Below are 18,734 nucleotides of genomic sequence, written 5' to 3'. Positions count from 1 at the left end.
GGCCTTGTTGAACCTCATGAGGTTGGAGAACTGGGTTAAAAAGTTGCAATTTGTGACAGTAAATCCTGTATATATTTGATACTGGTATGCATGGTGATAAATATATTTCTTTGAAAAAAATGGCTGTAGACCACAAATTGTTTTCATTCAGGTCATGAGTAACAGGCTTAAAGTTGCAATGCTAGTGTCTGGCTACAATTTTTTAATGAAAACCAGGTGACATCTAAGCTCATCTAAAACTGCTTCGAGAGTGCTCATCCTTCTTACATATGCTACAGGAGTTAATGAAATGCCATCAGAGGAAAAACTGAATTTAGAATAATTGTAAATTTTGTTTTGCTAAGTGAAAATAAGTTAAAATATAGCAAGAGAATGGTTAACTTCTGAGGGTGGGTAACCTCAGAACTTTTCAAGTCATGACATTACTTTCCTATGCAATGCAGGCAAATTCTCCTAGTTGGCAGAACAGATGATGTAAATCCCACCTCTATGTTTCTGGATTGCCAGACATCTAACTCACGTGACTATTGCAGTCTCCTGTGTATCCACCACCTTTGTGGAAGGCTACATTTAGAAGGCAAAGCCATTTTATCTATAGCTGTACAACCTGCAAAGTTTGTTTTTAACACCTTCTAGTTGTGTTTAACTGTTTACATGTATGAAAAAACCCCAAACACAAAACCCTTAAAATACCTTTTTTTAAAAAAAAAAGAATTCAGAGTTCTTTTTTTAACAGAGAATTAAAAGATCCAAATATACTGTACTTTGAAAAAATGAGAATCTTATTTTTCGTCATGAGTATCTCCCATTGAAATTAATTGGAAAAATGACATGTGGGTTGAAAGTATCATCTAGTCCTTTCCTAGTCTGAATCTAGACAGTATTTACAATACTGCGTATATAGGTATTTTGCTTTGGCACCTACATTTTTGATGGCTCTGCAGGGAGGGGCCATGTTTGAGTGCCAGGCTCCACAGCCATTATGTTTAGCCTCTGCTGCTGAGTACCCAGAAGCTGTATTAATGCAGGTAAAATAAATGGGACTGTACTCTGCCACTGAGACAAGGTTACACAGAATATCCCATTCTCTATTCTAAATTTTCTATCCTCAAAAATCAATTTTTTTCCAAGTTACTTATAGACTATGTGTTACCTAGTCATTGTGAATGCTGCCGGCACTGTTTATTAACCAGTGAAGTTATAGTCAGAATATTCTGGCCCAAGGGGGAGCAGTCACACTGCAAATACCTGAACTGTCCTATCATTTGCCATGCACAACACCTCCAGATGTATCTGTAGGAATCTGTGAGCTTATCTTGTCCTCTATGCTACAGCAAACTTACTTTCTTCCAAAAAATTATGGGAGAGTTTAGCTGTACTTCTAGGATGTGGAGAGAATTACAGAAATGGTGGGAGGATTTAATCTATGGCCTGACACCAAAGAACACATTATAAATACCTGTATTTGTAATATTTATTTACATCTATTATATATTTATATTTAATATAAATATTTAATATATTTTCATATATATTTATAATAGAGGTATTTATAGCTAGGTTAGAGGACAAAGTTTAAAATACCATTGAGCTTAAGCTCAAAAGGGTTTTGCGTTTAGATTCAGTAAAGGTTCACAGCAATGCCTGAGGGAAACTGAGTAATCCAGGAATGAAAACATCTTCTGCATCAGAGATCCTACTTTGCAGTAGGACTGAGTAGTGTGGTGTGACCTCTCCAGGGTTGGGCATACATCCACTTGCTTGGGGATCGCTGTAAGTTTTGTCTATGGCTATCAACATCGAAGACTAGTGATTCCTTAAGTACACTGTATTCTGGTATTGTGAGTGTGTACAGTTGTCTGTTTGGCTGTGTCCACAACTGACTGTCCACACTGTTAGAGCCACCTCTTCCCCAGCAGGACCCCTACCAAGGCATAAAAGCGCAATGCTGCTTGCTGATGGCTCCACCTCTGCCACCCAGCATTTTAGGCCTCGTCTCTAAACCACTGTTGTTTCAGAGTGCACTGTTCCTTTCCTTCCTTTCCTTTCACATAATGAAATCACCCACCAGTGTTCAACTACACCAGATTAAATCTGTCTCTGAGCTAATGCCATTTTGCCCAGTCCCTTAGCCTTCCTGTGATACTACCAAAGGCATTTGTCACCTCTGAAAGTACAGGGAAATGCACTCTGCCATCATGACTTTGTCCAGGGTTCTGGATCTAATACTAGACCTCAAGGTTTGCCTCAGTGAAAGGATATAATACTGAATCCTTGCGCTTCACTTGGGTTGATAAAATCCTCAGTTGTGATTCCTAGGCAGAAAAATCCTCAGGAACTTGCCTGCCTTCTCTCTGCTTTCCCTAGTAAAATCATGTTACCCATCCAGCTGGATGGGAAGATGTCTGGTAGAACTTTGTTGAGCAGCCTTATCAAGCTGCAACATTTGAAAATTATACCTGAACAACATGTTCAAATTTCAGAATTGGGAGGTTTTGGTTTTGTAAGCTATATGTGGATCCTGTTATGTTTTATTTCTTTAACTCAAACTAAAATAGTGATAACATGCTGAAGTATTTATTTCTAATACTACCTCTTCTTATTATTTTAGGACCTCTTGGATTTACATGGGTAAAACATTACTGCACTTACGAAAAAGGAACAAAAACATTTACAATGAGTATAGCTGAAACAAAATCTGGTGGAAAAGTGGTGAGTTGCACGTGCATGAACTCATACATGAACTATATATTCCATCTTATATATTAAGCATTCAGGAACCGTTAAAAAGAATGTGGTAAACAAAGCATAGGGCTGTTTTCATAGATGAAGTAGTGCATGTCTTGCCATAAATGAATTAAGAATTTAAATAAAAATATTTATTTTAAATTTTTTATAAAACACATTAAATAACTTACCTAATGTGGTGGTTCCAAATGTATTGGAAATAAATCACATTTACACAGGATCATAGAATAGATGAGATTTGGAAGAGAGCTCTGGAGATCATCTAGTTTAATCTCAATGCGAGGTCAGTGACAGCAGATTAGCAAGGCCTGTGTCCAGTCAGTTTTTAGATATCTTCAAGGATGGAGACCCTGCAACTTCTGTGGGCAACCTGTTTCAGCCTTTGACCACCGTAAAAAAGCTTGTTCTTAAGTTGAGATGGAATTACCTGTAATTTGGTTTGTGCCCGTTGTCTCTTGCCCTTTCACTGGCCACCACTGAGAAGAATCTGACTCAGTCTTCTTTACTCCTTCCCATCAGGTGTTTATCCCCCTTCTACAGCCTGAACAGTTCCAGCTCTCTCAGCCTGTTCTCATATGACAGATGCTACAAGTCCTTAACCACTTAGTAGCCCTTAGCTGGACTTGCTGTATTACATCACTTTCTTATGCTGGGAAGGACACAGGACTGGACACTGGACACATCTGGATGTGTCTCACCAGTGCTGAACAGAGGATGGGACTCACATCCTTTGACCTGCTGGCAGTCCTCTGCCCGACGCAGCCTGGGAGGCTGTTGGCCTTCTTTGCTGCAAGGGAACATTGCTAGTTGAGGGTTAGCTTGTTGCCCACAAGGACCTGCAGGTCCTTTTCTGCCAAGCTGCTTTCCATCCCGTCAGCCCCAGCTTGTCCTTGTGCCTGGGGTTATTCCTATCATATTCTCAAATATGATAAGCAGTGGCTTTCCACTTCCATTTCCAATTCTGTCAGGACCCACAGTTGCATCTCGTCAAGTCTTATGGACTCATACACCTTCAGGGTCCTTAGATGGTCTCGAAACTCATCTTCTACAGTGGGCAGTTCTTCATTCTCCTAGTCCCTGCCTTTGCCTTCCGCACCGTGGGCGGTGTGGCGTGTTGCTGGTGAAGACTGAGGGAAGAGAGTTGTTGAGTACCTCAGCCCTCTCCATGTCCTGGGTAACCAGGTCTTCTCCTTTCCTTCCAAAGGGGGCCCGCGTTTTTCCTAGTCTTCCTTTTGACAGTGATGTGCCTATAGAAGCTTTTCATGTTTTCCTTCATGTCCCTGGCCAGATGTAATTCTATCAGGGCTTTAGCTTTTCTAATCTGATCATGTTATAATCAAGTTATATATCCAGATGTTTGTAAAGATTTTTAATTTAGGGAGTTTTCTGAAATATAATCATTAAATAACAAATATGTGACAGAAAGCTATTAACTCTAGTTTTACATTATATACAGAAAAGTTATTATATATGTTCCTAAATAATTTTCACCTCTTATCTTAAGACATGTTCTTTGGGCTGTTCAGACAGTTAAATTTAAGACGTAAAGCCGAGGTATGTCAACGTATGCTAATTCTGGTTTGTCCTGTTTTTTAGAATGGACTTGTCACAAGCTCACCTGAAATATTCAAACTAAAATCTTGCATCAGGAGAAAGACAGATTCAATTGACAAACGTTTCTGTTTTGATATTGAAGTATTTGAAAGGTTTGATTTTTTTTTTTTCCATTGTGTTAACAAACTAGAAATAGTTACAGACAGAAGCACTTGCAACTGCTGTATAATTACTTCTGTGATAGGAACACGTATTTCTCAACATGCTTGTATCCAGACAAATTTGGCTTTCAAGACTTAGTAATTTGTGCAAACCTGCTTTTCTAAAAAAATTCATTACATTGCATATGTTTTATCTCAACTACATTATGTTAGAATTCAGATACAAGATGGATTCTTACAGAACCTGTAGCAAAACTGACTACAGTCTTCTGGAAACAGAATATATTTTTATAAATACTTATTAATAAGCATACTCTGTACCAATCTATTTTTTCAGAAATGTGGTAGCACATAATTTTTCTTTTTGGAACATTACTTTTTTCACTCATATCTGCCTATTAGAATTATATGTGATAGATGGAAACAGCTTTTTTATATTTGAAATATGTGCGCGGTACTTTGTAAAAGTGGTTTTTTCCAAGCTTGAAATTAAAAGAAATATTAAATTAAACCCTTAAATGTGATAAATATACTGACTTTTGTAGTCATTCTATTAAAAAATATTTTGTGACTGTTACTGTCATTTTAAATTCCATTCAGAACTGCTTTATGTACGTGAGGCTACTATGAAGCTACTTTGGTAATTTCAAATATAATACTTTATCTTTCTGAATTAGACTTATGAGTGAGGTCAGGTGTAAGAAAGAAAAATTTTATATGAACAAATGTTGATACTGATAGGTCTCTTGGAAACTCATAAACCTAAACGGACAGGTTGAAATTGGTAGTTGTTTCTAAGTAGAATTGTATTTATTAGACACATTTGTGGCAGTGTCATTGTAATGTATTCAGAAGTGAGCGTTGTGCTTTACTCTCCCTTACTCTGCTGAACATCCAAATAAATAGAAAGAAGGAAAAAAAAAGTTTTTATTTCTTTTTTTTCAGATAAAAATTTCTAGGCAATCTGTGGGTAGATGGCAAGATGGAATATTAAAATCAAAAGAAAAAAGAAAATATTTAAGAAATAGAAAAATAATTATCTTATTTTGGATTAACTTTATCTTTTTACATTTGTTATAGTAGATAGCAAACAAAATACTCAGCTTGACATTTTTGTGTGTAAAGGCAGGGCTTGCTCCTAATGAATGATTTGGTGTATGTTTGTGGGTACCCATTTTTATATTTTATATTGTCCAATTGCTTTTATGCATGCCTCTTAAATACAACTTGAAAATGTAGATTAGTAACTTCATTGTGTTTGTGTGTTTTTGGCAGACCTGGAATCATCACGCTGCAAGCTTTTTCAGAATCCAACCGAAAGCTTTGGCTCGAAGCTATGGATGGAAAGGAACCAGTAAGGATGTTTTTTCATTTTCTTTTTACTGTTCTATGGTACAGATATTAAAGAAAGAAGCTAACGTGCATTTCAGATACTCCGTTACAGTACAGGCAAACACAGTTCTGTTCTTTGCGAGACACTATCACAAGTACACAGTGAACGTAGGTACAGAGTAGAAAAGCAGAACTATTAGTAAATTTAAACCTTTATTTATAGATTTTTATTTTTTTTTTGCTGGGGTATTTAGTATTTAAGTAATACGATGGCATATCATTTAATAGGATTCATGGTTCAGAGAACATTTTTAAAGTGGTAGTGTCTGCACTGGTAAAGGCAAACTATCTTTTGGGGAGCGTCATGGAGTAAACAATTAGCACCATCTTGAAAGGCACTGCAGAGAGCATAAAAATGTGTTGAAAGCTACCAAGAGATAGGCTCGTCTGAGACTTCATCCCACTGTTAATCTGCTCTTAAAATAGTCACTGAATGAAGGTAATGCCAGACCTGTATCCAAGGGAAAAAAGGTTGTTCATTTGTTTTATGAGATAGATGAGTATTTTTACAAGCTGCTTACTTGACTGAAACAGTACAGATATTAGATCAGTGGTTGTATTGAAATTTAACCCACTTGGAGTCTGCAAATCTGACTTCCAAAACATTTTAGGTGCCTGTCCTAGCACAGAGCTGTTGACACTGGTGAGTGCTGTAGGGGTAAATGTCAAGAGAAGGTGAAAGGCAAAGTTGGTTTCCCCTAGCAACAAGCTAATACACAGCATGTTGCTACTGCCAGCAAACGTGGCAATAAAGACTTTAAAGCACAAACACTGATCTGTTGTCTTTTTTTTTTTTTTTTTTACAGATCTACACGCTGCCAGCCATTATTAGCAAGAAAGAAGAAAGTAAGCTCTTTATTTATGTAGTCACCAAATATTGCCAGATATTTGTAATGTCCTAGTTTCTAGATATGTGTAAGTGTGTGAGAGAGATTATTTTGTTTTCCTTCTATTGCTGTGAAGTAACTGTTTGTTGTACTACATGACGGGGTTACAAAAAAGCACATCCTAACCTATGTAAGATGTGGGAAAAGCTTCATCTTTTTTATTACCACCAAACATAAATTGGAAGAAAATTTTATTTGCTCCAAAGCTACAAATATATTTAACAAATCTGTAAAAAGTTTCTATCAGTAGTTTGTAGACCAAAATACATGCAGATGCATTGAAATACAGTCACAGAACCATTTAGGTTGGAAAAGACCCTTAAAATCATTGAGTTCAACCATAAACCTAACAATGCCAAGTCACACTAGACCATGTTCCTAAGTGCCATATCTACATGTCTTTTAAATAACTCCAGCAGCCTGTTCCAATGCTTGACAACCCTTTTGTGAAGAATTTTTTTTCCTAATTTTTCCGATCTAAACCTCCCCATGTGCAACTTGAGGCTATTTCCTCTCATCCTCTCACTTGTTACATGAGAGAACAGACTGACCCCCACTTCACTACAGTCTCCTTTCAGGGAGTTGTAGAGCACAGTAAGGTCACTCTTCAGCCCCCTCTTCTCCAGGCTAAACAACCCCAGTTCCTCAGCTGCTCTTTATAAAACCTATCCTCAAGACCCTTCACCAGCTTCACTGCCCTTCTTTGGGCCCACTCCAGCACCTCAGTGTCTTTCTTATAGTAAGGTGCCCAAAACTGAACCCAGTCTTCCAGGTGTGGCCTCACCAGTGCTGAGTAAAGGGGGACAATTGCTTCCCTACTTCTGCTGGCTACACTATTGCTGATACAAGCCAGGAAGCCGTTGGCCTTCTTGACCACCTGGGCACACTGCTGGCTCATATTCAGCTGCCTGTCAATGAACACCTGCAGGTCATTTTCTACTGGGCAGCCAAGCCTGTAGCATTTCTTGGTGTTGTTGTGAGCCATGTGCAAGAACCAGCACGTAGACCTGTTGAATGTCATAAAACTGACCTCAGCTCATCACATCTTTTTTGTTTTAGGTGTGTATGCACCTATTACACATATGCTGAGTAATAAAATGAGTGTGTTTAAAGATACTATGAGATTTATGTGTATAACTGTATTAATTTTAGATTGACACCTATTATAATGACACAAATGTCTAACAATTTAAATATATGTGTGGGTGTATGTAACTCAGAGAGAGAAAGATGTCAGCTGTGGACATACACCTTCATAGGAGGTATATTTGAGACTCTAGAAATCTAAAATTTAAGCCACTCTATCTTTTTTTTTTTATATTATGATGTTGACAAGTTGATGATGTTGATTTTAATGTTGACAAGTACGCTGCTTTCATATCTTCTTTACTTAGCTAGCTAGACCAGTGAGCAATTGAAGGTACAAAAATTAATGGGAAATACATTCCCTTGAAATAAGATTGCTAATTAAAGTCAATAACAATGATTGTTTCCCTATGTTAACATTTTATGAGCAGTGATGTGTATATAGAAGGAAAATGCTGTGGTCTTAAAACCAGGGAATATATTCTTTTCATAGTGTAGGTCCTGAACTCATCAAAGCATTTTCCTCAGCAGAGGGAAGGGAGTACAGTAATCTCCTTTTAAAGCAACCAGCTTTCAGCTGTGTTTGTAGAGGGGCCACTGATTTCTGAGACAGTTAAATATTCTGGGGGGGCTGGACTAGATGACTTTTGGCCCTAGGTCCCTTCTGGCGCAGACATTCTGTGATTCTATGATACACTAGATACATATCTTAAAAAGTTGGATTTTGAATGCTTAAGGCTATATCTACAGGAATACTACTACAGAATAAGTATCATAGTCTCATAGATAAACGTGTATCAGTCCTTCCTGACTAGTATGTGAATGTAGCTAAACATAGAGATTTTGTGTATTACTAAGTTAAAAAACAATTACCTTTTTTCTTCTTTTTATAGTGTACTTAAATGAAGCAGGTTTCAACTTTGTGAGGAAATGTATTCATGCTGTAGAAACAAGAGGTATGTATTAAATCACAAATTATGTATGTGTATTCTTTCTCAAATATTACTCTTTCATGTTTTAGAGCTGTTCTTTGAAGTGTGCTCATCATTTGGTTTGTCCTTTTAATGTTTTATCTGTGTGCTTTACACTTGATACTATTGCCCAAAGTTCCAACAGCAGTCTTAATGTATCTTTTAAGAGGGCATGTTAAGCATTTTATGTAATTTCTTATTGCTTAGACTTCTTAATATGCAGTTGCACACCTTTATTCTTTGTGTGCCCTGAATTCTGTTTTCACATGGTAAAACTGTAGGGAGCCTCATCTCTCAGATTTGGTTTCTGACATGAAAACTGAAGTCCCAAAAGTATGAATACTCTCTGCTGAAACATCTTTTTTGAAGAGCATAAATCCTATAATTTTATTCATTTATTTTGCACATGGTTTATCCATTTTTTATTTTTTTTTTTGTTAATGTTTACAAACTCATTTTTGGTAGTGCAAAAAAAAGTATAATAATCACTCTAGGGATGAGGTGATATCTTGCAACTTACAGCAAGCTTTTAATTGTCCCCTTCCAAATAAAGAGGTCTGGCTGTGTTGTGTTCCATAAAGAGAAGTAACCTTTGCCTGACCATGCACTGAACTGCCAGTGTGCAACTCTTGTCTAATCCAAAAACTGTGTTGTCTCTCTGTACAACTTTGAGCACAACAATTCTGTTTCTGGGGTCACAATGTTATGTAGCTTTGGAGTCACTGCTGACTCAGCTTACATTGATTTCTCAGGGGGAAAAAAGGGGATTTCAAAACTAAACACCTGGGTTATCTAAGTGAGATCAGACTTTGGAACATTGTTTTCAAAAGAGAAGTGGACAATTTTTAAATTATAAGACCTGAAGTGGGGAGAAGGGAAGACTTGTAAACCTTGATGATTTTAAAAAGCTGTGAAAAGCAATAAAATTAGCATCATTAGAGTACTGAGATGCTGTGTTGTGAATGTCACACTTTAAAGATTATTTTTTATTATAAGAATTGAAAGTAATTGGTCAATTGGGCCATGACTCTCTATTTTGTATGGGGATCCATGCATAATGTATAAATTCTGAACTGCAGTGTTGCAACAGTGCAATATATGTTTTCATTTTGAGTACAATCGTTTCTGCTATAAATGTCAATTAAATCTTAACTAGAAGGGATGATGGTCTAAGCAAATACAGATGCATAGTAGTTCCACTGAAGTCTAGGCAAGGTAAACTTGTTGACATGTAACGCATTTTAAGACTGCTTTTGGGTCTTATTTTTCGCTTTACACAGCCATTTCCTTGTTGTTTGCTAATATAGGTCATTTGTGTGCAAAAGGTTTCTGTTAAGGTAAAATTATGATGAGTGTATTGCATGGTGTGGATCCAGTGGAATGCATTTGTTAACATACATTTAGATGTTTTGAAAATATACACCATACTTTCATTATTTTCATGTGTTTCCTCAATGCAGGGATTACAATCCTGGGGCTGTACAGAATAGGTGGTGTAAACTCCAAGGTGCAAAAGCTGATGAATACTGTATTTTGTAAGTATCTGAAGAGAACCTTTATCATTGTGCAGTGCCTATGTTGTGGTCCCTTTCACCTTAGCTGCTCTACTCAGAATTCTGAGTGCAATATTTACAGTTTTGTATATGCACTTACTGCCATTAGAATGGGTTTGCAATCTTAAAATGAGTGATCCTTCCAACTAGTTTCTTGTGTGCATTAGTATTCAATTTCTGCATGTAATCATGGATAAATATGAGGAAATTAATGATAAAATGCATTTCTTTTAGCCTTAAAGTTCCATTAGTATGTATCTTGTGTATTTCAGAAGTGTTGCAAAGCTTAGCTCTGTAACACCACATAGCTCAGTTTAACAGACAGTTGTTCCAGTCTTTCACTGCCCTTGCAAATTGGGCTCTCTGAGCCTGTGTTTGAATGTCTAAGCCAAATACATTAGTAATTCTCTGTTGACTTGGGCTTAGACTTTGATAGAGTACATATAGTTAATGTTTACAGCTACTAAATATGACTGCTAAATTAATTTTAATTAATACTTTGGTAAAGATTAAAAGATTCAAATTAATCAGATTAGTCATTCATCTGGCTAGTAAGTAATGGCATGGGCTAAAAGACTAATCTATTAGCTTCTGTTTTGCTGCTGTGCTAGTTAGTCTGTTAGTCAAACTGTAACACAATCATAATTCAATTTTTACCAGCCCCTAAATCTCCTCCTGATATGGATATTGATATGGAACTTTGGGACAATAAAACAATAACAAGTGGACTAAAAAACTACCTCAGGTAAGTATGATGCTACACAAATCCCAGTATTCCTTTTCTAGCCCATTAATCTTTTGCTTATTAATATCATATTTTATTTCTTGTATCCATTAGCATGGCAATATTTGAGTATATTATTATCTTGCCTAATATCCCTGTGATTGTCTGTACTAATAAATCTAAAATTTGTCATAGACTTTCTGCTTATTAAGATTGTCATGCCTTATATAGCCCTAATTTTGACAATTTAATTAATTGCATGGTTTTATTTATTTTTTTTTACATTAACCAGAAAGCATGTTGTGTTCAGTCTCTTTTCTGAATTCCTTAAGCTGTGTACTGTGAAGTTTCAAAGTATTATTGTTGGAACAGAATAAAAATTTGCATAGGTTTTTACTCTATGCAAGTGGTGTTTTCACAAACACAGCATCCCTTCTACGCCATCATTTTATCTTAAAATTTCTGCTAATAAGAGAGAGAATTTTCAAGAATTAGGGTACTTCCAAGATAACTATTTTTAGGGTCTCAATATATTACATTCGAAAGAAACATCATGAAAAGCATCAAATCCAAATGGTGAGTGTTCTGTGCTTTCTAAAAATCTAAACTTCCTGAATGGGTCATTTAGCAAGGCACAGCATCAGAAATCCCTGTTTGGTCTTGAAAATATGCCCAGGATTTATAGTGTACATTTCATTGTACATTTACATAGTGTACATGAACATTTCATTGAGAAGACTTGCTTTGGTTGAAGAAATTTGTAATACATCTTCAGAAGGACAAATATCATTGTAGATCCTGTGCTTGTTGAACTAGAATGTGAGCTAGCAGTAGCTGTGTGTATCCATAAGGCAATTCACAGTCTGCCCTTTGGAGGCTGACTCTTCAAGGACCTCTTGGATCAGAATTTCAGTCCTGAATTTCATCATGTTTTTGCCCTTCTTGGGCAAAGGATTATTTCTGCAGCTCGCTGTACCGTGTTCTGCAGCTCCATTTATTCTTATTCTACAGTATGGAAGTCAGAAAACAGTGAGTCTCTGTGCTGAAATCAGTGCTGGTAGTATTTCCCTCATTAACTTCCATAGTGACATCAGACTCAACTCAGAGATTTTCAGACTGTGTACCTGACTGAGTTGTGTACTACTTGTGATCAGTCATCACTGAATTGGGTTTCCTAGGACATACCAGTGTATATCGTGCAGATGTTGAGGGCTATCATAATCACACCCATAAAACTTAAAGAGACTTTGAGTAAGGCTTTTTTTTAAATTTCCTTTTAATGTTTTTTTTTACAACCAGATGTCTCTCAGAACCACTGATGACTTTCAAGCTGCACAAAGATTTCATTGTTGCTGTTAGTAAGTAAAGTAATAAATAAACTTTCATGAAAGAAAAATAGTTTCTAACCCTTAATCTCCTCAGTTACTATCCTTACTTTTCTCTTTCGTTTATTATTCATGGATCCAGTTTCTTCCATGTCACTGTGTGTGACAGCATAATACCACATGGAAGCCCTCAGAGAAGTCATGCTAGAAGAAGAATTCAGTGATGTGTTCTGATCTTTTCAGAGGTTTTATGTGACTGACTTGTGCATGAAATTTTGAACCTTGATTTATATATTTGCTTTATACAGGCTGATCACTCATTTGTGGCATTCATCCCTCTCATCCAGGGACCTTATTTTCCCAGCTTGCCTTGAGAAATTGGAGGGAGTGATAATTATCTCCTTTTCACAAATGGAATAATTAGATACAGAATTTATTTCTCCATTTCCTCTTGCTTTGATAAGAATAAAAGACAGTCAAGAGTTTTAAATATTTTAAATTATCAAGGAGTAAACTCTTGGATTTCACTAAGTGGCGCATTGGGTCAACATTGCCACTAAATTTGTTGGTTCTGGTATCAGTGGTAACTGTTTGTGGCGAGTTGCTTGAAATGCAGATTTCATAATGTTGTAATAAATATAATCAAATTCTCATCATCATCAAGGGATAATTGTTTGGCAGCTTGTGATGGATGTGTGAGTTAGTGTACAGGCATTGGTGACATTTGCACTTGCATCTTAGCACATGTTTTGATATCTCAGCAATATTCATTTTCTGCTTAACAGAGTCAGATGATCAGAACTACAGAGTTGAGGCCGTGCACGCGCTTGTGCATAAGCTACCAGAGAAGAACAGAGAGATGCTGGACATCCTTATCAAGCACTTGGTCAAGTAATTCTTTCTGATTTTTGTCTTCGGTATTACTGTAAGATGTGATTATTTCTGCTTTAAATTTGTCAGTGTTGCTTACCCCACTTTCTGTGTTGAAACAATGCCACTCAAAATTACATTTAGTTTCTAAAATGCTGTTCTCAACATAGCTGAAGAGTACTCAGCATAGAAACAAAGGAAGAATTAACACCGTAAAGAGTCAACAAGAGGACCAGATAAATTTATAAAATAAACACACTCAAAGTTTTCATTCACATTCCTACTTACTACAGGAAGTGTCACTAAAAAAATGTAAGAAACATCTAAAACTATGCCAAGGTTGATTGAAAAATCTCTGGTTTTAATTGGACTTGAGGTACCACACTGTTTCAAAAACAGATTAATGTGAGAATACTTGTCCTTTGTAGAATCTTAGAATCCTTTTAAGTTGGAAAAGACCTTTAAGATCATCAAGTCGAACCATTAACCTAACTCTACCAAGTCCACCACTAAACCATGTCCCTAAGCACCACATCTACACGACTTTTAAACGTGTCCAGGGATGGTGATTAAGACAATTCCCTGGGCAGCCTGTTCCAGTGCTTGATAACTAGTATCCAACCTAAACCTCACCTGGCACAACTTCTTTGAACTGATGGCAGTCTTCAGTGAATTACACATAGCACATACTGTGAGAGAAAAAATACAAGTTTTTACTCTCTTATGTCTTTCTATATCACTAGCTGTGATTACATACCATTATTAAATTATAATTTATCCTGTTTATGCATCAAACATTATTCATGTAAGCTTTAGTAAATCTTTGGTCAGTTTTCACTGATATTTACTGAATACTTTTTCATATGTATTATTCTTTCTGATTGAGGATGCAGTATTTTTTTAGTACACTTATCAATGATCTGGGAATGTGAATACTGGAACAGCAGTTGTTCAGATAAGGCCCACATGACTGAGATATGCAGAAGACATAAAAGAGGAGTCCATATTGGTTTTATTCCCTTCATTACACCCCATCTGTTTTGCTCTTTGATCACAGCTTGAGCCACAGCCTGCAGTAAGCTGTCCACAGTGGAGCCTCATGAAGTCTTACTTCCTCCTAGTACACGAGAACTTTGAAAATTTATTTGATAGATTATTTAGCCCTAATAAATTATTTTTAGACCTTAATGTCATTAGCTTCTGGAAGACTGGCATGATAGCAATCTGCTATGAATGCTTCCATTGCAAAAACTGATTCGGCAGCTCTTGCATCTCATCATGCATGGGGTAACCCAGAGAACCAGATGAAAACAACTTTCATAAGTTTCCTTACTCAAAGAGTTGTTTGATTAGCTACAAAATATAATATCTACTATTTTCTAACCAACTAAAAAATTAAAGCATTTAATGGTGAATTAATTCTAATCTGGAAGCCCCAAAATTAGAAAAATATATGCATAGGAGCTGACTTATTTGTAGGCAGAATTAGTTACATTAGTTACAAGCAAGCATTTCTTATTCACCTCTTTTCCTAGCCTATTTATTTTCAATGTGACCTCAGAAGCATTTCTGAAGAAAGCATGCCTGCAGTATTCCCTTGTTTAACTGTTCTCCTCAGCTCTTGCTTACCTCATCCTTGATTTGATTCTCACTTCTGAGAAGTGTAATCTTACAGTTTTATACTGAAAACTTTCAGTTCTTTTCTTTCCAACTTTCAATTTGCCCCTTCCAATTTCTCATATAATTTACCAGCTGTTGTTTTTGTTACGCTAGTAATTATAATGAGACTGAATTCAAAATTAGTCTCTTGAGTGTATTATCTTCCTCATCTTTTTCCTATGACTGTGTGGAGATTTTTCAAGGAATAAGTGGCAGATAAAGTGCCTAGTTTTATGAAAATGGGAAAATATGAAAATAAAAACCCAACCTCCTGTTTATTCACTCTTTTGTTTAAAATCCCATTTCAATGTGCATTCTTCCCCTATATTTCTTTTAGCTGTTTAGTTCCTTTATGTATGCTTTCGAATCTTGTGAAAATACTATACTTTTGCCTATGGCTTATCAAATAAGGATAATATGGTTTTCTTGGGTTTGATCGTAAGGTTCTCACATCTCTGCCTACCTTCACTTTTGTGTCACTGCAAAATTAAATATCATCTAGATATTATGGGACGTAGGTGATGATACAAACAAACAAAACCAGCAAACCCTGAAAAGCGCATTGCAGAGAGGTAATAGTGCACGAGTATGTACTCAGTCAGCAACTAGGCAAACCTGGGAAGTTTGGTGTTATTTTCATCTAGGTAACTCTTTTTTTTTTATTTGTTTTTAAGCCTTCCTAGTTAAGTTGTCTACTTCAAAGAATAACTTTGGTATGATTTAATAACACCATATTCTTCTAAGGTGCACAGTCAGAAGTCTGCAACCTGGCAGTAGCAAAAATTTATTGGTGATATATCAAAGAAAGGGATTTTGAGGGGAAAGCAGCTGCACCTTAACAAATGCCTTAAAGGTAGCTGAAATGCATTACTACCTTGGCCTGCACGTATTGAGTAGCCCAGCAACAGTAGGACTAGGTCAGGAGCAATTTGCTATCAAAAAGATCCAATTACAAGCCTGCATTTTTTCTCTTTTGAAAAAAAATTGTGTCTGTGAAATGCATTGTAGAAAGTCCTTTCTGGTTATAATGTTATTAAATTCACCCTTCCTTTCTTTTATAACCAAACTACCAAATTTGTAACCAAGGAAACCCAAACACAGGACAAACATTACTTTCTCTCTTATGCTATAAGACTATAATATTTGTGTAAGAGACCTTAATAGTTACTATGCAGCATAAACCAGAGCAACATTGCAAAGCATTTTGTTTTTTTTTTGTTTTTTTTTTTTTTACTTTTTTCTAACAAACCTGGAGCTGAGTAATTCAAAATTCCATTTTCATTAAAATACTGGTGGACTTCCCAAGCACCTCTTAGTCACCTAAGCCAAACATAAGATCTGTTACAGAGAAAATCACATTAAGATAATTGGCTTAAAATGTGTTTTAACAAGGCAGTTATTTTATTATATGGCTTTTAAATAAAAAATCTCTGCCACTGTGTCTGTCTGAAGTAAAATTTTTGAAAGCTTTTTACTGTAACTTTATGAAAGGACATGAGAAACATGTAAGATAGGCATTTATATTCCTGCATTTTATAATCATGTTGTTTCCAATACAACCCTCTTTCCCAAATTTCTTCTGCTTCTCTATGTAAATGAGGTGCTAAAACATTCCAGTTCCAACTATGAGGGGAGTATTACTTCATTATAGAATTGTATAGTCTGTCTCACCTCTGTACCAAGATAATTTTACCAGTCTACTCATTCTGTGTATCCTTAATGCCTACTGAGCAGTGAAACTGAGAGAAAGGTAATGTGTGAGTCCAGACATGGGCTTGATCCTAATCCTAACAAAATACCCCAGTAGCACTGGGAAAATCTCAGTCTTTTTGTCACTGCCTTTCTAATTTGTGGAAAGGGATGGTATTTGTGTTACTTGCTACCAAACTCTGATATCAGATAGGTCGTTTTCCTAATGTTTATATAACATCTTCAGAACAAATCAAGATATTAGTGTATTAGTAATTAGTAATAGAGAGTATTAGTGGAAGAAAAATAGAGCAGATATGTCCATAAACATGATTAATGAAGACTGTCAGAAAAAAAAAAAGAAGATAGTTTCCACCTACCTGCTAGTCTTCCAGTATTTTATAGTTGTTAGTGTTTTGTAATTTTAAAAGATACAAGAGTTATTTTAATTATGTAGGAAACAGCTGAAAATGCTCAGCTTGACAATAGTAGCAGGTAGCAGTGAGAAGGAAGAGAAAAATGTGAACAAGTGCCTCGATAACTGATTCTATTTGGTAGCAGATTAAGTAAAATTAAGCATTAAGGCAATTATAAAATCTTTACCTGGAATGATATTTTTCAGATATGAGGCAATAGGGTAGCTATGACTGGGGAATCACTGGCAGTTATTTTGAAGGATTTATGATTATATGGGTTTTACTTGGCAAGTCTCATTTTTAAGAAGACAAAAGAGGCATTGAGGATTACTGATTGATGGTTTTCATTTTACTATCTGATACATTATTGGAAAAGCTAAGTTTCTGAATTCTACATTGAGAAAAATAATGACAGAAAAAGGTACAGTAAGCAATAATAGCATATACAGAAGTAAAAATTTAATATATTTTAAAGCCAGAAGATGTCCTTATGATCATCTAGTGTTATCTATACGACAGAAACCATGATTTCACTGATATGTTTTCAACATATTAATAAAGAGAACCTATTGCAATTTAAGTGTTTCCAGTAACAAAGTTTCTTTCCTTTATGTAAAAGCTAAGGCATATGGTTGACCTCCATTATCAAATAATATTTTCAGTCAATCCAACATCAAGTATTTACGTTCCTGTATAGTCACTGGAAAGAGATAGGTGCCTACCTTAAGACACCTAGACTTAGATGGTCTAGATCTCTCTGTGGAGACATTCAAAGGCAGTTGGTTTACACTGTCAGTTATGTCAGGAACTTAAATACTTCCTGTAGGAAGATGTCATCATTATCCATTAAGTTATTGCAGGATGGGATCCTTAAGAGAAATACAGTAGTTTTACTGCACTGTATTTTGAGTCTAGTTAAAGTCAAAGTGTTAAAAATGTTTTTAGAGGGGAGGTATGAACTGGGGATCTTGTTAAAGAAGTGGTCTCAACAGGTTTTGCCTATTGGAGCTGTAGTTCAGCACAATTTAATTGCATATTGTTTGTGTTCATTTAAAGGGTATCATTACACAGTCAGCAAAATCTAATGACTGTATCCAACCTTGGTGTTATCTTTGGACCAACTCTGATGAGAGCTCAAGAAGAAACCGTGGCTGCTATGATGAACATTAAGTTTCAGAATATCGTCGTTGAAATTCTGATAGAGCATTATGAAAAGGTAGAAAGACATTATCTGACTGTTTTATGATGAAGTGGAACTAAGATCTTGGTGGAACTAAGATCATCATTAAGTTCTTAAAAATAAGAAATCCAGCATTTGTAGAAGGCCACTGGAGGAATACCTTCTTCCCACCCCATGCTATGGATCTGTATTCCTAGCAAGTCCCCCGTGGCTGCGCAAGGGACAGATCCAAGGCACAGATCCAAGGCATAATATTCAATGCTTTGAAGGCTTTGCTCTGAATCTTCAGTTGCCTTCCCAAGATTGCTGTGTCCTTCTTCTATCTAGAAGCAGAATGAGAAGGTCATAACTTTGCTTCAGCTCCTCCATCTCTCTTATCCTTCAGGTCTTAAGGTTCACTCTGGGTGAATGTCTGGATATTCCAAGTGCATCAGGTCAGGGTCTTTCTGACTCTAGCTGTACTTTGGGGATATGCCAGCTGCACAGTGGAGATCTAGTCACTCCTAATGTCACAAAAAC

General features: G+C 36.1%; 1 protein-coding gene across 1 annotated transcript in view; it reads left to right on the top strand.

Annotated features, from left to right (window-relative positions):
- Positions 1–2,611: 2,611 nt before the first annotated feature.
- ARHGAP42 (Rho GTPase activating protein 42) overlaps positions 2,612–18,734 on the top strand; it is a gene marked incomplete at its 5' end in the record, with an annotated part of 33,893 nt that continues 17,770 nt past the window's right edge. The window contains 10 exons of the mRNA XM_008938668.1: positions 2,612–2,712; positions 4,345–4,454; positions 5,739–5,817; positions 6,662–6,701; positions 8,722–8,784; positions 10,260–10,334; positions 11,013–11,097; positions 12,376–12,434; positions 13,187–13,292; positions 18,092–18,251. Of these exons, the coding sequence (XP_008936916.1) occupies positions 2,612–2,712; positions 4,345–4,454; positions 5,739–5,817; positions 6,662–6,701; positions 8,722–8,784; positions 10,260–10,334; positions 11,013–11,097; positions 12,376–12,434; positions 13,187–13,292; positions 18,092–18,251 (878 nt within the window). The remainder of the gene's footprint in view (positions 2,713–4,344; positions 4,455–5,738; positions 5,818–6,661; positions 6,702–8,721; positions 8,785–10,259; positions 10,335–11,012; positions 11,098–12,375; positions 12,435–13,186; positions 13,293–18,091; positions 18,252–18,734) is intronic.

Source organism: Merops nubicus, unplaced genomic scaffold (genome assembly GCF_000691845.1).
Source record: "Merops nubicus isolate BGI_N331 unplaced genomic scaffold, ASM69184v1 scaffold5834, whole genome shotgun sequence".
Taxonomy (NCBI): Eukaryota; Metazoa; Chordata; class Aves; order Coraciiformes; family Meropidae; genus Merops; species Merops nubicus.
This window is presented reverse-complemented; position numbering and strand designations above follow the sequence as displayed.